We start from the raw sequence: 17,390 nt of genomic DNA on the forward strand, positions 1-17,390 counted from the left end.
GAGACGTATCCATGTTTGCAATTAAATGTGAACCAGAGAAGCAGCTTTGTCTTGTAGCTGTCATTTCAGTGCTCATCCGTGATTTATATGTGCAGGGCATCTCTGTTTTCATTACTACCCATGCATGTTTTCTCAATGAGGCATCCTGAAGTTTGCCATGTTATTGTTTTGGTCTTATATTAGCTACCCATTGAATCTTCCTTCACGCACAAATGACAGGTGTAAGTTGCACAGATACATTGTATGAAGTAGGTTAGAGGCCATGTTGGGAAACTGTTGTTCCTTGTCATGGGGCGTGTTATTTGAAAATGTTAGCTGAATGTGACAAATTTGCTGTTTTTCTTGATTCATTAAGGAAACCAAAGATGTTTGTTGTCAATGCTCAGCCAAACTGAGTTTGGGATACTACGGAGCCTTGATTAATCAAATCCAGGCTGTTCAGCATGTCACTCAATGGACATTGATTTGGTGTGGGAAATCAAGGAAGTAAGAAATTACACTAGCTGCAGTCGCTTCCCGCCAGATCCTGAGATTTGATCAATTATTCCAGTTGGTGATCCAGCTAAATGCCTCCACTGGGAATTAGAGTGAAATACGTTTTTAGAATTTTATGCCTTATCTGTGCACTGTTATCCTGTTTTATTCTTCATCCTCTGAATTTCTCTCTTCTTTTCATCATATTGCCTCCTCTTAAAGTCTTTCTCCCCTCTGGTTTTGTCATTTCCCTCTCACTACAAGTATTGCCCTCTTCCTTTTTGAGTTTCTGTCTCTTTTTCAGTTCTTTTCATTTCTCTCTCTACTTTACCCTACCCCCTCCACTTTACTAGATATTGTGTCAGTCGCAGCAGCACATGCAACCAATACCTGCAACCTCTGCACTATTTTAGAGTAGGCTTTACATATGTTTGTGCACATCTGATCCATTTACTATATTAAAAAAAGAAAAAAGAAAAAAAAAATGAAATCAAATACCCCCAAAACAGGAACACAATGCAGCTTTTTAACGTAGTCATTTACATGTTTCTTATAATTAGGTGTAGTATCGAGACGTTCATTAAAGTAAAAGCATTTTTTTTTCCAGAAAGATGCTTCATTCTCAATATTGAATTTAACCGATAGATGCCAGATGATAATGACGAGATTTCTTAGGTACTAGAGTGACTTTACCTTCTTTGAATCAATTATTCTTTGTTTAAGCTGTATTCCCTTTCAACCATACACTCTCATATCTGCTTAGTATGACTAATGCTCTGTCTCAGTTTTTCTTGTCTGTGTGATAGAATCATATTTATTCGTAGGGAAATTTAAAAAGACAACTACAGGAAGTAGAAAGGAAGTGATGTAATACCAGCTTTACATAGTAACAAGTGATAACCAATCCAAGCTATCGTATTACAAATAGAGAAGAGGTAGTTTTGTTGACTGTAGCAGTGCACTTCATATTTCTATAGCCCCATATTCTTGAATGCAGTCATAGCTCATAAAATTTACTCTTTCTGATTCCAAGAATTTCTACAGATATGGTAATTAAGTCTTGTCCTATTACAATATGTAAGTCATAAAAATGAATTTTGATCCTCCATGGATCTCCACACAGAGAGTCGATCACATTGTAATGGTAGCAAACGTTCACATAGTTGTTTTCATTTCTTTTATTCCATCAACCGTGTTTTGCCCAAAGTCAAAATCTCAAGTGAGGTATTTCTGTTGCCCAGCATATGGTATCTTGCCCAAACATCATGCACAGACTTCTTTGGATTGAATACTCTTTTTTTATGCAGGTAGAACTGAACCATGCTCAAGATCATAAGGCGTGTCTTCATCAGCCCGAAGTTTCAAGATAGCGCGCTATCTTGCGGTTACCAAACTAGTCCGATGTCAAAATAGCGCGCTATCTGTGTAGTGAAGACGCAGATAGCGCGCTATTTGATCGGGAAAATTTCCCCCAAAATCTTGGTCTAGTTCGTCAACTAGAGCGCTAATTCGTGAAATAGCGCGCTATCTTGGGTGCGTCTCCATCAGCCCGAAATTTTCTCGATCCCTCCACGCTTCTGGTTCGCCAGCTGGCAATGGAAAGCGCATGTACAAGCAGCTAGTGATTGTGTATAGTAAATTACAGGCACGGTGTATGGAAGGATCACATGTGTGTACTATAGGCCTACTGTTGTTGTCATCTTTAAAACCAGGGAGGTTATTTCTCTCACCTCCCTATTAAAACTCAGTGCCTTGCATGCTAGCTGGTTTTTTGTTTGTTTGTTTGTTTGTTTGTTTTTTGGTAAACTTCTTCTTCTGGTCCACTCTATTCATACCTTAGCTGAAGATTCTTGCAGATTGTGTGCATTTTGGATTTGTTTAAACATTGCAATTCGTTAATTTCATATAAGATACCTCACTGGACAGAAGAAAGAGTAGCGTTATTAATATCCCTTTGGAGAGAATTTGCTGTACTGCTCACCTCCCTGGTTGTAGAATCGTACATACGGTGATATAGGAGATTTTGAGCGGGGAAATCCACTTTCGAACCGCGAGCCAGGCAGAGTAATATTGCAAAGTGCGCATGCGTCAATTTTCGGACTAATTTCCCGAAGCAGGCTGTTCGAGCTGATGAAGACGCACATTCGCTGTATCGGGCTAACTGCAAAATGTCCCGCTAGTTTGAACTTCGGGCTGATGAAGACACGCCTATAGAGTGAGATCATTAACTGCATGCATAATGCCAAAATTCTTATAAATGCAAAACTACTAGAACAAAGTTTATCATGTCGGGGTCAAGATAGGTGAGGAGTAACAGGTGTGAATGCATTGTATCAGATTGACTGTGATAAAAGGTCTCAGACGGCGTGTCTTTATCAGCCTGAAGTTTCAAAATAGTGCGCTATCTTGCGGTTACCAAACTAGCCCGATGTCAAGAAAGTCAAGGAAATTTCCCCCAAAATCTTGGTCTAGTTCATGAACTAGAGCGCTATTTCGTGTGCGTCTCTATCAGCCCGAAATTTTCTCGATCCCTCTGCGCTTCTGGTTAGCCAGCTGGTTATGGAAAGCATTATCCACTTTCGAACCGCCAGCTAACCAGAGTAATGATGCAAAGTGCGCATGCGTCAATTTTCGGGCTAATTTCCCCAAGCGGGCTGTACGAGCTGATGAAGACGCACATTCGCTGTATCGGGCTATTTTCCAAGACCGCAAAATATCCCACTAGTTTGAACTTCGGGCTGATGAAGACACGCCTAGGGATTCAGGGTGGTCCTTACCAATCCATCCTCATTAGGGAGGAAATACATTCTTGCAAGTAGAAACAGTCAGAATATTCTCATTAAAAACAAAAAACAACAATAACAAACAACAGTTCTCACCAAATTTGTCAGAAGACATTCAAAAAGTTAGCCTTCTGGACAACTGGGCTATGGCTTTTCACATTTGGTAGTTTGTCTCCAGCAGTGCCCTATATTTGAAACTGTTATTATGATCTGGCTTGCCTGGGACCCACTAGGTATCTGGTTCTCTTATCATTTCCTTTTTTAATGTTCTTATTTCTAAGCACTTTTCCTTGCAACTCTGGATATAATTTTACTTCATAGGAGAAGCAATTAAACATCATAAGTGCAATGAAGGAGGTTCTTATCACATAGGGGTTTAACATGATATACTACTGTGCATTTCCAAGTTTCTCACAAGTGCATTTTTTCACAATTAATGCAAGGTAGAAAACCTAATGGAAAGGCGACATATTTCCACTGATGACAATCTCCATTACAATGTGCATGACAGCTCTAGGGTTGCTTGCATACATGTGTGTCATGCTCTGCCTCTGTGATATGAAGGGTATATTTATGCTCAATTTGTGAAGGCAGAATCAGCACTTTGAAACGCTCATCCAAAACACCGTTCACAGGGGTAGTGCTAAATGTTCATTTTCTTCAAGGTTGAGAAAGGGCCAATTTCACAAACATGCACTGTGCATGCGCTTGCTACATTAACCCAAGAAGGCAGGTGAAATTGGGACGCACTGCCACGCTTTCTCAGAAGTTTTCAATTGAGCGTGTGCATGTATGTACGTTGTTTGCCATCCCATTCCCATTATCACATAAACGATCATAACAAAATTTCGTTACAACGAAGTAAAGATTGAGTTCTGTTTTTTTTTTTTTTTTAGTTATCTACATATATTTTTATATACTTTATTTGTTTGGCTGTAATGAAATTTTGATATAATAAAAGAAAACTGCCGTCCAGGTACGTGGTTATAACGGAAGTCACCTGTGACCTTTGATGTTACTCATTGTCAACAGACGTCTAGCTCTATCAAATAACAAATTGATACAATAAAGGTGTGGAAAATTGTTGAAAAACGATAAACCCCAATTGTAGCAAGCTGTTCATGCATATGTGTCTGCGTACTTACCAATGCAGCGAGGGAGCTCGAACTAGAAAGCACATGTGCAAATTGCACATTGTGCAATATTGGAAAGGGCTGGCTGGCTGGGCACATGCATTTCCATGTGAACCAGAAAGGCATGGAGAGGTCTTCAACATAAACATCTCTATAGTAATACATGATTTTGCATTTGTACTTCGCCCAAGAACCATGTTTTTGGAGAATTGCAGATGTAAACGCACCTTTTTTGCATGTTTTGAATCAGCATTCTGAAACGATGTGTAAAATGTCAAAATGAGATGCATTGCAGTATATTTTGAGCTTAACTGGTTTCAAAAGCGTGATTATGTAATTTTAAAAAAAGTTGAGCATGAGCGCACCCAAGGATACCACAAATGTAAAGCTACATATATGTTCGCTGAGGAAAGATTGTGTTTATTCAATATACTGTAAATGAGAAATACTCGTAGCATGATATTTTTGTGAATTGTAGCTGACGGCCTTTTTTCGGGGCATGGAATTTTCGCAAATTGCCACTGGCATTCAATACGTAGTGTAGACAAGAGCTTCTATGTGTATTATAAGTTTGTAAATCTTGGCCCCTGCAAAATTCGTGGAAATTTCATGTGCGCAAAAATTTCTGGTTTCACTGTAAATTGAGGTGGAGAAAATGATTCCAAGTGAATATACCAAAGTGTCCCGGAGTGATCAGAGCCTTCTGTGAAATTTGTCTAGGAATTAAGTTTTACTGAAAATTATCCTTCATGACTCAGTTGTCAAGAACTAGCAGGGAAGGATATTCATGCACTTACTGTTCACGTGCATGATATTCTGAATGTCATGTCAATGCTTCTGGTATCTAACATACATCAATGGTGTCTCAATGGGATTAAAGCATCTGTCTGTATAATGATAACTTTATGAAATGGCACACTCTTCTCAAATGTGAGCATAGAATGTAGCAATACTTAATGAGTGCAGAACTTCAGAAATACTCTACCATGAAATCAGTATGACTACTGTGTGTATAAAGGCTTTACAGAATGTAACAAGAATATGATCAGTGTGTTAATATTTAAGGGTGCTAGCGGTTAACATCACATGCATTATTAAGGCTCTGCCCTTGGAGTATAAAAATCCCTGTGCATTGCCCTCCATGATCTCAATGGCTTGTAAATGTGCATACAAGGTTTGATGCAGTGCCTGCTCAAATCCAATGAATATAGAGTGCCATTAGATATTACTTGTATCTGTGCTATATTCTGAAATACTTGCTCGGTTAGGTGGGATTTTTTTTTTTGTTGTTGCTGTTGAAGGGGGGGGGGGGGTGGGAGAGTTGATTGGAGTTTCAGGAAATTTTGCTATGTATAGCATAATATCTGAAATACAACTGTATGGTAGGTGCCTATAGACATGTAGGCAGTCTTTAGTATTTTGTTCTTTTTGTAGATATTTGTGATAGTGTGTAGTTTTAAGTCTTAGTACAGTCCAATTAGATTTTAGGAAAAAACAAACATCTTATATATTTTAATGATGTGGATTTAATTTTACAGTGTATTTTCGATACTTTTCTATGTTGAGTAGTTGCTGCATGACGAGACTTACTTTAAAGCATTATGGAGATAAAACTTGTGAATTGATTACTTGGTATCAGCATGTCGCTGCAACATGCTCAATTTCTTGTGCAACATCCTCAAAAGCCAGCAACATGCCATGCAACATCCTCAAGAATTTGCAACAAGCTCAAATAAAATGTATTCAAACATTTGGAAAACATGTGCAAAAGATAAGAAACATCAAACTACCTGGTACTTGGATATTTGTGTACAAAACATGAGAGAGAACACTTAATGTAAGCAGCACAAAGAGAGGTTAGCTGTGAAATACTGCATACTACGTGCTCGTGATGCGCTCTGCGCACATACAATTTCTGCAATATTCTCAGATTCTGAGCTGGCAACAAGCTCAAATTTCAAGTTGTGGACCACCCTGCATTCACAAAGCTTGCTTGCATTCACATTACAAAATATCACACAAAGTACCACACACTATTTCACCAAACATATAAATGGGCCTTTGGAAAGAGGCAGTGGTGTGCATGATATTTTTCCCCAATCAGTTGCATTAAACAAGATAGGGCTGCATTTAATAATGCATAATTTTCCAACATATCTGGTTTCCCCATCTATGGTCACCAAAAACATGTACTGTCACCAATGGCCATGATTTTCATTTGGTTCAAGTCCTATGTGAGCTTCTAGTTCCCATAGTAAAGATTCACACAAATTTGCATTTTACAGTTTAGGTTTATTGTCGTAGGGTGTATAAGGACCAAGTTATTTGGTGTACTTTCATTTTATCTCGGTGATATCTTGAGCTATATTGTAACTAATTTTAAGACACCTTCAGTGATGTTACTCCTGTATCTCCAAAGTGAATAAATGCTGTTATCCATGGAAGATTGAGATTTGACTTCTCATGGTAATGATGATGATTTACTTTCAATGAACATGTAATATCAGGTTAGCTCTGCTTATTTAAATTATGAGGAGTTAGCCATCATACAAATGTGTACATACATTCTACTCTTTTTTTTTTTTTTTTTTTTTTTTTGGCACAAGTTACACCTCAATTTTTCGTGGGGATGAAAAGACAGATTACATTGTGTAATATCCCCATCCGAGGTCAGATGACCTATATCTTGATGTGTCCCAGGCTCGTATGCTTCAAAGTATGACTGGTATGGTTCATTCATGCTAACGCCCATCTCCGCAGCACAGGGTTGTTAATCGAGTTGAGATGGTTCGTGATTGGTTAATGACCTGAGGGATCTTGTGCGTTAACCACTGTAGCTGCATGTGAATTGGTTATGTATTCCTAATGCTTCATTCATCGTTTACTCCCCCTTCCCCTTGTGAATGCAGGAGTAGTTTGTGTGTGTAGCACCAACTGGAGTATTAGATACACACTCCCGTAAACCACATGGTAGTGCATGTGCCATGTTCGTGTAAGCCCATACAGGTGTGTAATATAGGAACACATGCAGAATCTACAAGATTTGTGTCATGTACAGTGAATACATGTAGCCATGTCAACTCGCCCATGGTGATTCTATTCTTGAATCACAATATGTGTTACTTTGCTAATGATTGCTTCTCACATCTTAATGGAACATGAGTAGTAGTTGTGCCCATTTCACTGCATGCATTTTCAATGGGATTCTTCTGGACATTGCTTTGTGTATACAACCATTGTGTCTTCTGAAGTTATCCTTGAATACAATTGTGCAGGTTGATCACCCAAAAGAAGCTCTCATAAAAGTGACCTTTTGTGCTGCATAAAATTTGTTAGGGTACTAGTGTGTACAAAATGTGTTGTAAAGGAACAAAGAAGGAGAGAGACAGAGAATGCGGATGCTGCCTCATAACATATGTCTTATAAAGCTAGAACCAAATCACTTGTTCAATATTTTATTGAAAACATACATGCTCAGTGCCAGGTTCTATCAAATGTGTCTTTCAACAAATAAACAGTCACAGTAAGAGTGTGTATAAAAACATGACTTGTTTAACACTGAATTATTTCATTCCATACTTACCTTTAAAGAGATGGTATAGTATTGGTAGAGATGAGGATTGTTTGGTTTTTTTTTTACTTTCATTTCCAAACCAATTTTTATCAAATAAACGGTGAATTCCTTTTGGAATCACATGCTCTTTCATATTTCATAAGAGGGTTCTCGTTATCTCACCAAAGAATGTTAGAATCCTAAAGTTACGTCTCAGCCAAAACTATATGATCCCTTTAAGCCGCATGGTAAGTAGTACTATCAATCTGTGCCAATTTCTTTGTCTCTCACTTTCCCTTTCTTTCCATTTCATCTCATACTTGTAGTCTATTAGTTTTGATATGTATAGTTTACACTTGGCTAGACATTGGCCAGCTCTGGCTCTCGCAACCTGTCGTAACCCTTGTCTTTCTGTCGTTGGCTAACAACAGGCGAGTGAGATCACCAAGGCGTGTGGGATGAAGTGGAGTTCGATGACAGACAGCGAGAAGTCACCATTCCAGGAGAAGGCCTGCGTCGACAGGAAACGATATGAGGCAGAGGTAAATGAAGATGGGTTCAGTAGCGCCCTCTTACTGTCCGTTGTGCTAGGCCTTCTTCCCTTGTGTCCTGCCTGCAAGGTTACCCAGCTATAGGCAACAGAGCATAGACAAATGATTTGCAAACAAATGGCATTATCAAGTTATCCATCCTCCGTACATACTACATTTAAAATATGACTGTCGGAAAAAATTACTTGTTGTTTAACAGACTGGATGTATTGAGTGTTGGAAGCACTCAACAGTTGTGAAATGTACCGGCAACAGAGAGAGACCGAGTGAGGATGGGAATGGCTGATCTTCCTTTGTGACTTCCTATTAGGATACCACATCCTGTATTTCTGATGTAGGTGTCTTTGAAGGTTCTCGGTGCAGCTGTAGTAAGCTGCCATTTTACAGAAACTGTGCATGTGTGTGTATGTGTGTAAGGGGATATTCAGTCAGGGCATTCAATTTGCAGAGAGTTCTAGAACTTTGGCTATTTTACCAAGATTATGTCAAAGGAGGTACAACTGTATTAATACAAAGATAGTTGCAGTGTCGTTTGTCACTTGTAAAATATGTTATTTGATAATTCCTACCATAAACTCAGTCATGTTGAATACCTCTCGGATGAAAACAACTGTCCCTTTGTATTTGATTCAAGTTTATATGTACATTGACATCTATCTGCAAGTTGCAAAGGACATAAAAGAAGTGGAAATGACAGTACACGTACCTTCACAATGTTACAGTGTAAGGTTAGCGACGATGCTTCTTAGATATCTAACAGAAGAGAGCAAATGCATTACTTTCAAATGATACTAGATTTTTTTTTTTTTTTGAGGGGGGAGTATGTTTTGGTGGAAGTTTTGTGTGGAATGATTGTTTTTTGTTTGTTTTTATTACTGAAACTTGACTAGCCTTGAAATAATACTATTGTGGACTGACTGATCAGTTGTAGGATACTTGAATGGTAATGGATTTACAGTCAATCTTAAAGGCAGTTGATAGCTCAAAATCAGAATTTCTTATTATCATTCACAAATAACATAAGACGTGTGTTAACATGAGACGTGTTATTTGAGACTGGAGCTCACCTACAAAATTTGATAAGGCCTTTAAGAGAAGGATGAGACAAGACATGTGGGAGGGGGAGGGGGAATGCACAAACATATTTTATCACATCGCTCAGAAACTTCAATAAAGCTATATTACTGTGTTGTATCTGCTGGTTGAGAGATGAAAAGAGAGCCCTCATTTGTTTGGCATTGTGGTCTGGTTTTGCAAAGAGCCTCCACCACAGTTTTCAAGAGTAGTAGAGCAACAAATTGGGGGGTTATGTCAAAGGGCTGGATTAAGGATGTGAAATGCTGTTGTGGATCTTCAGTCATGCTCCTATTGTGGTCTGGCTGTGGTATAGCAGGTTTATTGTGCCCTGGATTGCAGGGATTAACTAAAGCTGTGCTAGCTAGCTGGTGATTGGGGAGGGGCAGTTGAGGTTTTGGGATGAGAACAAGATGCTTTGTTGTCTTTGCTTTATTTTGTGAAAGGGGGGGGGATTTTTATGCAGGAAATCTCTTTACAGGGATAAGAATGAATTAAGTGTGTAAATCTGCCCATGGACACACTATTTATGCAAGTCTTTATTTACCATAATGATTATAACATGTAGGAGTGACAAAGACCTTACAGTCAAATTATAGAGGGGAGATGTTATTACGGTAGCATTGCAGTTCTCAGTGATCTAGTGCACATGTATTGTCTGGTATTGATGTAAGGACAGCACATGGATAACAGATACAGAATATTCTGAGCATTTAAAATGTAGAAGAATATACTCTGGTACACTATGTACTTCCCTGGTGCAGTTGGTCTCATGGAACGAAATGTTTCCACACAGTGCAAAGAATTCCATGCTGTTGTGGTTACCGTGTTGACTGAAATGTGACAGACATTCATTTTTGCTATCTGCATGAACTCTCTCAGACAAGTAGATATTTATTTTGAACTCTCTACAAATGTCCTTTAGTTCATATTCTTAAGAGCTGTATGTACATGTATGTCATCGCTTGTGTGACAAGACCTTGTATCTCAAATTTTGGAGAAAATATCTTTTTTTGATTAACCCGTTGAGGACGGTTTGATTTTGCTACAACATGCATTTCCCATAGACACCTGCCCGAGTATACTCGGGACTTGTCTTCAACGGGTTAATGGTCAGATAATCAGTTAAGTGATGTTCTCTCCAAATCCTAGCTGTTTTACCCCAAAATGAAGCCACCACGGCATGTCAAAGGAAATTAAATTCGCACCAAATGTTCCCCAGAGTGTCTGATGGAAAACCCTGAAATATTTTGCCCCAAGGTCAAATGGTTGCTAAGATACAGCCTTGCCTAGCAACCAATGTAGGGTCACAGAAATGAGGATAAATAAAATTTGGCATTTTTGATTGACAGCTGTAGCCTAGTTGGTTGGGGTAGAATGTTCATTGTCTTCAAATTGGTAGAACTTGATGGCCTGTACAAGAAAAGTTAGATTTGACCCGAGTTTGACCCTCGGTTTACGTGCACAGGGTCACCAAAAATGCCAAGTTCAAGGTCACAGATCACCCTTCGTCCCACCTAGTAACAACATCAATTTTTGTGTATTGATTGGCCATTAGCTATATTTTCTTGGGTTACCAAAGAAATTTTGCTACCGGAATGTTATATTGGTTATTTACACTGTCGAAAATGGCCGTAAAACCACCAATTTTACGTCAAATGACACATATGAGCTTAAGACCACATTTCAAATTCTCATAACTTTTAGGTTAAATGGTGTAGCACTGTGATATTTACAGTGAGCGTAGTCTGTAATATGTACTCAAAGAATATGATACTGAAAAAAATGTACTTGGTGGCAATGACCTTGAAAATGAATCTGAAAAGCATATGAAAACAATGATTTGGTGTATTTTCCACAATGGCTATGCATGAATGTGTTCTTAGAATAACTTTCCATTGGTTATTATTTCAGGAACAGTGATGACCTAAAGCTTATAACTTTCACATCTTATGTACATTTCTGATGTACAATAGTGCTGTCATTACATGCGTATCATTTGACCTTGACACATTACTAAAGATAGCACTAAACATCTTGACATTGATTAATAGCAGGATGTGTGTGCTTCTTGGCACATAGAATATTGATTTTCTTCCAACTTAAGAGTTTGAGCATGTTGGTAGTAAGACTTCAGGTAGTTTCAAATAAGCACATGAAGGCTATGTCTTTTACAATACTTAAAGTCTTATATGTCAATGACCTTGGCATCATAACCTAGAAAATCAATAAAAAGTTAATTTTCGGCTCCAACCTGTAACTCTTAGCCTTCATAGAATGAATTTTATGTCCAGCTTGATTGTACACAATATCTCCTAATGGTTGCATTTTAAGTCTGAGTAATAATTGAAAGTGATTACATATTATACAGGATTCAGGATCGATTTCCAATAAAGGTCAAAGGTCATTGAACTCTCCCCAAAATGTTGTTTTGAAGTGATAACTATTTTTGTTGTTAAATTGTGTATGAAGGACCTAAACCAATCAAGAAAATATCCTTAAGAGACTACAAGTTTAAGGTAATAAATTCTGTTGGTTAAAGAGTACCAAATATTGGCCAAAAGCTCTAGTTCCAAGAACATTAAGAAGAATTTTTAGCTACCTGAACATTTGACATTTTGTAGATCAATATGAGGTTTACGATAATGCTTTTGCCTGCATACGATGGTACGTTCTCATGAAGTAATAATCAAATTGCAATGCATTCCAAGAGGAAAGCTTATCTTATATTATTTAAGAAGGCTTTCAGAAGTGATGTATATGGTGCACCTGGGCCTTTTCTGCTCAAAGTGTGTTGGCATGACAAATGGTTTCTCTGCATGTAGGTGCTGGGCACCCAGATTCCGTAAGCTAATTGGATTGTCGTTTGTTTTGCTGCCGCCCAGATCTCCGTCTACAGGAAGGTGCGCGACCCGGACAAGCCCAAGAAGCCCCCAACAGCCTACTTCTACTTCCTGACTGATTTCCGCGAACAGATGAAGGGGAAGACAATAGAGAAGGGGCGTCGCCTGACTGAGATCTGTGGAGAGGAGTGGAACAAGCTGACAGACGAGCAGAAGAAGCCCTACCTGGAGAGGGTGGCTACTGAGTACAAGACCTACCAGGCAGCCATGGAGGAGTGGAGAAAGAAGGTGAGACCAGCGAGAGACCAACCTCTACATTCCTTAAATCAGTTACTAGTCAGTAAAATGTTATAAGAATGATTTCAACATTTATATGTACCAAACGTTCATACTGGAAAGCCAGACATTTTTTCATGGCGTAAAATTTTCATTAATTGCCACTGGCATTCAATGCATATAGTGTAGACTAGAACTTTCCAGTGCATTCTAATTGTGCGAATATTGGCTCTCACAAAATTTGTGAAATTAAAATGCAAGCTAACATTTCTGGTTTTGTAGTATTTTGTTAGAGCGTCAAGTAATTTTATTTTGCAGATTTCTAAATCTTTGTCATTTTCACCAAAATGTGTGCTTATGAAGTCATATGTCAGTGGTGCTGTTTGGCAAATGTGTGCATCTTCAGTACTTGTTCTTGTTTTCTGAGTTTCTTCATAGCACGTTGTCATTTTTTTCTCCGAAATCTTGTATTTGCAGAAGGGGCTAGTGGCAGCCACGAGTGCCCCTAGACCAGCCCCTCAGCCCATGGTGCCGCCCCCTCAGCAGCACCACCCTCCACCCACTATGGTTCCCCATAACCCCCAGCCAGGCATGATGACAGGCATGGCCATGGCCCAGGCTGCCTCCAGCTACAATGGCGAATTGCAGGGACCATCACATCAACAGGTCCTCTACGATGACGAGGGTGATGAGGAGGATGACGAGGAGTATGATGACGAGGGAGACGAATACGAATGATTGCCAGGGGCAAGGGGTCTAAGAAAAAAAAAAAGCAACAAAGAAAATATCCCCATTGTCATTGAAAAAAAAAAGGAAACGAAGAATAGAAATCAAGACAAAAACAACAACAAAATTGAATAGAATAATGGAAATACCTCCAAAAGATGTAAGGAGGTGAAGACTGTATTATAGCTTCAATCTAACAAACAAAATGTTGAAACATGCCAGTGTCATGAAATGGTCATCGATAAAAATTTTAAAAAAATGTAAAAAAAAAGTGAAAGCAAAGCTTAGCAGGCAACTGTTTAGTGCACTAGACTGAAAGTGGGCTGGTGCTTTTGTATATATGGTGTAAAAAAGGCCCCCCCCCCCCATCATAAGCATGGTGTGTCGCAATGACAATGAGAGAAATTGAAATGGTAGGGTGTAATATATCCCTTTCCTCCCACAGAAACAACCAAAAACCTCTCTCACTCTCTCGGCCAGTCCTAGTAGCATATGATTAGGGGATGAAGACTTGTGTCTTCAGAAATTGCGTCTCCCTGACCACTTTGCGACAGTAAGAAGAAAAAAAAAAAAAAAAAACAAGTGAGGGAGAGAGAGAGAGAGACAAAGAGACCAAAAGTCAGAACAAGTCAGTGTATTGGGCGCTTTCAAGAATTTGTAAGTATGTATGATACTGATAACTAACATTTAAAAATGGCAAATAAGTGACAGCATTTTTGTTGGTTGATCCAGCAGTATTTTATTTAGGACTGTCACTGCACATTCTTTTTGGAGTAAAAGGGACAAATGTGTTTGTGAGTAGAAGGATTTTATCAGTTTCTCTTTCTACTCACTGGAACATCATAATAGTATGATGTGTAAATTTGCTCCATTCCTAACTATGTGATATGCAACTTGTGTGCATATATGTCAATATATATTGATTGGTAATTTGTTTTCATCTTCTCTTTTGGCTAGCTATATATCTATCGTCTCCCTATCATGTCACAGGGGAGGCAGATATTTTGTTTGAAAAGAAAAAATTAAGAAAAATGGAGAAACCCAAAATATTCTGAGAGCCTTGTAAAGAAAGTTGTAGACTTTGGTTGGATGGTGGGAGAGAAAGGATTGTATTTCCTGACAGAGATACAATGAGCTGTACAGTCATTAAATCAAATCAAATTGTATTGCGACAGCTGTGTGCAAAAGTAGTAGTAGCTCTCTCATTGGTTGGACAGACGTGACCTGCTCTGTACAGATGGGGAACTTGACATTGATTGGCCCTACTCTGTCATCCCACTGTCGTGTTGAAAGTCATACTGAATGATGTGAAAGACAGTTTTTTTTATTTTAAAAAAAAAAAAAGGAAGGAAAAAATTCCTGCGATAAAGCGATGTACCAATGTACAATATGTACCATGTTTTTATGCCTCCGCCTGAAGGGTGCTGGAAGCATTATTGTTTTGGGTTTGTTTTTCCACCAATGAGGAAATAAGTCATCAAGATTTTAATATCAACTATTTTGAGCAACAGAAGTTTTGAGGCCATGTTTATGCTCTGAAGGTATGGATTATTCATATTTAATTCTGATCTCACGCAAAGTTTGCTGTTATAAAAGAAGAAAAAAAAAAAATCTGCCAGGCTCCATAACCCATGTGACCAAACACTCTTGAACCACTTGTGTCAGATCTCAATATAAATTCTGAGAATTTCTGATCTGAATGCACTTTCCCAGGGTATCTTTATCAAGATTAATTTCATAATTTAACAGTTGACTACATAAAGTTGTATGTACACTAGTTGTTCACAAATAACTGTATACTCTTTGCTACAAAGACTTAGCTTTGTAAATGAAGTGGGGTGGGGGGGGGGGGGTGGTGAAAGACAATCTTATTCAGTTTAACAGCAGTGTCAATACATTGCATAGTTTAGACCAGGTTCTCCATTTGTCAGAGGCAGGTCACAAAGTTTCATGAGAATTTTTTATCATGTCTGCATGCCTTGATGTACATCTAGCTTTTACATATGGTTATTTTCTTGGTTAGCTTTGGTTTTTCATCCATCTACTGTTGTTCCGAATGTTGTATTAGTCGAGATTGAAGCTGTGGAAAACACAAACAAAAGCAAAAAAAGAATGAGTGGTTATTAGACTTATATTAAAAAAAAAAAACGCGTGTCAGAAAAGGACCTTATAACAACTTGTGTAAAGAAAGTCTGTGTAGATCAAGTCCAGTACGTCAATGTACATGTGTAAACTATATTGAGCGTGACAAGTATGATACTAGTATGTAAGAAGAAATCATGACAATTCAGTGGCTGTCTTAGTGGTGGGCTTCAGATATTGATACATTTTCTGTTTAAAAAAAAAAAAAGAAGGCGTCCAAAAACGTGAGAACAGTATTAGTATTGTATTCAAGTTTGAATAACCAATTGATCATATTTGTGGAGTAGTTTCTGCAATTCAAAGTAACTAATTTTTATCAAATCTCTCATCTCTCCACTTTTGTCTCTTTCTTACATCTGGCTGTCCTTTGTGTTCTTCTGTTCATCTGTCTTTCTGTCTCTCTCTGTCTCTCTCTGTCTTTCTCTGTCTTTCTCTGTCTTTCTCTCTCTCTCTCTCTCTCTCTCTCTCTCTCTCACTTTCTCACTCACTAAGTCACACATCTTTTATTTTCCTGTAGTATTTTAATCTTATTTAATTGATGATAGGCAATGTATCTGTACTGTGCATAGTGGATTCAAGGTAATTGCAGTTGTGGTTCAAAAAATGCATGTTATGAAGAGGTTTGTTTCTCTGTGTTTGACTCTGTTTAGCAACCCCATCTGTAATCTCAGCTTTAAAGGATCTTGTAGATAAAGGTGCTAGTTTTGAAAATCTTCATTATCAGAGTTTGTTTTAATGTGGCTGTCTTGTATTGTGACCTTTTATTCTTTCTTTTTTTAGATGATTATTGTTGACTTCTTTGTGCCAATGATATGTTTTTCAACTCAAGCCACGAGGCAGCTATGTAGATGACTAAAGTGCATTCCTCTTCTACTATCTTTGTTTTGCTATTTTGCTTTTAAATCTTTTAATTCGTTATTACTCACCCTAATGCACAGCATGTGGACGTTTGTATTGGTTTTAAGTCTTGTCATAGCTTATGCAGAACTTGTCAATGTTAACTTATAGAAAAGATTCTCCATTCATGTGTGGGCTTTTTTTATTCGTTTTTGTGAGGCATAATTCCCCACCAAAAGAATCTCCCAATGACATTACAAAGGCATAATGCGTGAGTGGACAATTTCGATAAGAATGCCGGTACAGAATGCTGCTTTTGGAGCTGGAATGGTTGATTTCTAGTTAAATGAAATTAAGATTTCCATTAGAATGATTCAAAATTTGGTCTTTACTGTTCAGTGTTCCTGTCTCTTTTCCATGAATTCTCTTTTACTTTTGTCTATAATCCCCTATTTTTATGCTGTCATGTTGAATCCATGTGACAACTCTTGCCAATGAAACAACTCTTTTGAATTTCCTGGAAACGACTATTCTTTACTCAAGAGGATGTCCCCTTAAGGTAAATATCATTCTATATCCTGCTCTCATTGCCTCTCTCTCTGTCAGTCCCCATAAATAGTTCAGTCTCCACACCCTACCCCCTTTAAAAGCTTAAGGTTTTCCTTCTCTTGTTGCTTCTTTTTAAATGAAAGAGAAATATGCTGTTGTTACGCAGGCATTAGTCCAAAAACATATTTTTGAATACTTCAAGAACAGAATAAACATCACTCCTTGCTGTTTCATAACATTTTCATTGTAGATACCTGAATTGCATAGGGTTAAATTTAATGGAGAATCTTTACTTGTTCTGTGTGTCGAGAGCTTATTACCTTGCAATATCATAGTCATTCCACTTTGATAGATGATTTCCATGTGTAGTCAAGTTTCATGTCCATTCATCGGTCATCCCGCTCTGCAGTCCGTGTGTTTGTCTGTTCCTCAAAGGAGCAGTGTGTCCC

General features: G+C 38.2%; 2 protein-coding genes across 4 annotated transcripts in view; both read left to right on the forward strand.

Annotated features, from left to right (window-relative positions):
• LOC140246226 (uncharacterized) overlaps positions 1-13,995 on the forward strand; it is a 53,714-nt gene extending 39,719 nt beyond the window's left edge. For all 3 annotated transcript variants that reach the window (XM_072325679.1, XM_072325680.1, XM_072325681.1), the window contains 3 exons: positions 8,375-8,485; positions 12,454-12,699; positions 13,165-13,995. In XM_072325679.1, the coding sequence (XP_072181780.1) occupies positions 8,375-8,485; positions 12,454-12,699; positions 13,165-13,425 (618 nt within the window). In that variant the 3' untranslated portion in view covers positions 13,426-13,995. The remainder of the gene's footprint in view (positions 1-8,374; positions 8,486-12,453; positions 12,700-13,164) is intronic.
• LOC140246225 (mitochondrial 10-formyltetrahydrofolate dehydrogenase-like) overlaps positions 1-17,390 on the forward strand; it is a 647,794-nt gene that overhangs the window by 545,031 nt on the left and 85,373 nt on the right. The window lies entirely within an intron of this gene.

Source organism: Diadema setosum, chromosome 2 (genome assembly GCF_964275005.1).
Source record: "Diadema setosum chromosome 2, eeDiaSeto1, whole genome shotgun sequence".
Classification (NCBI taxonomy): domain Eukaryota; kingdom Metazoa; phylum Echinodermata; class Echinoidea; order Diadematoida; family Diadematidae; genus Diadema; species Diadema setosum.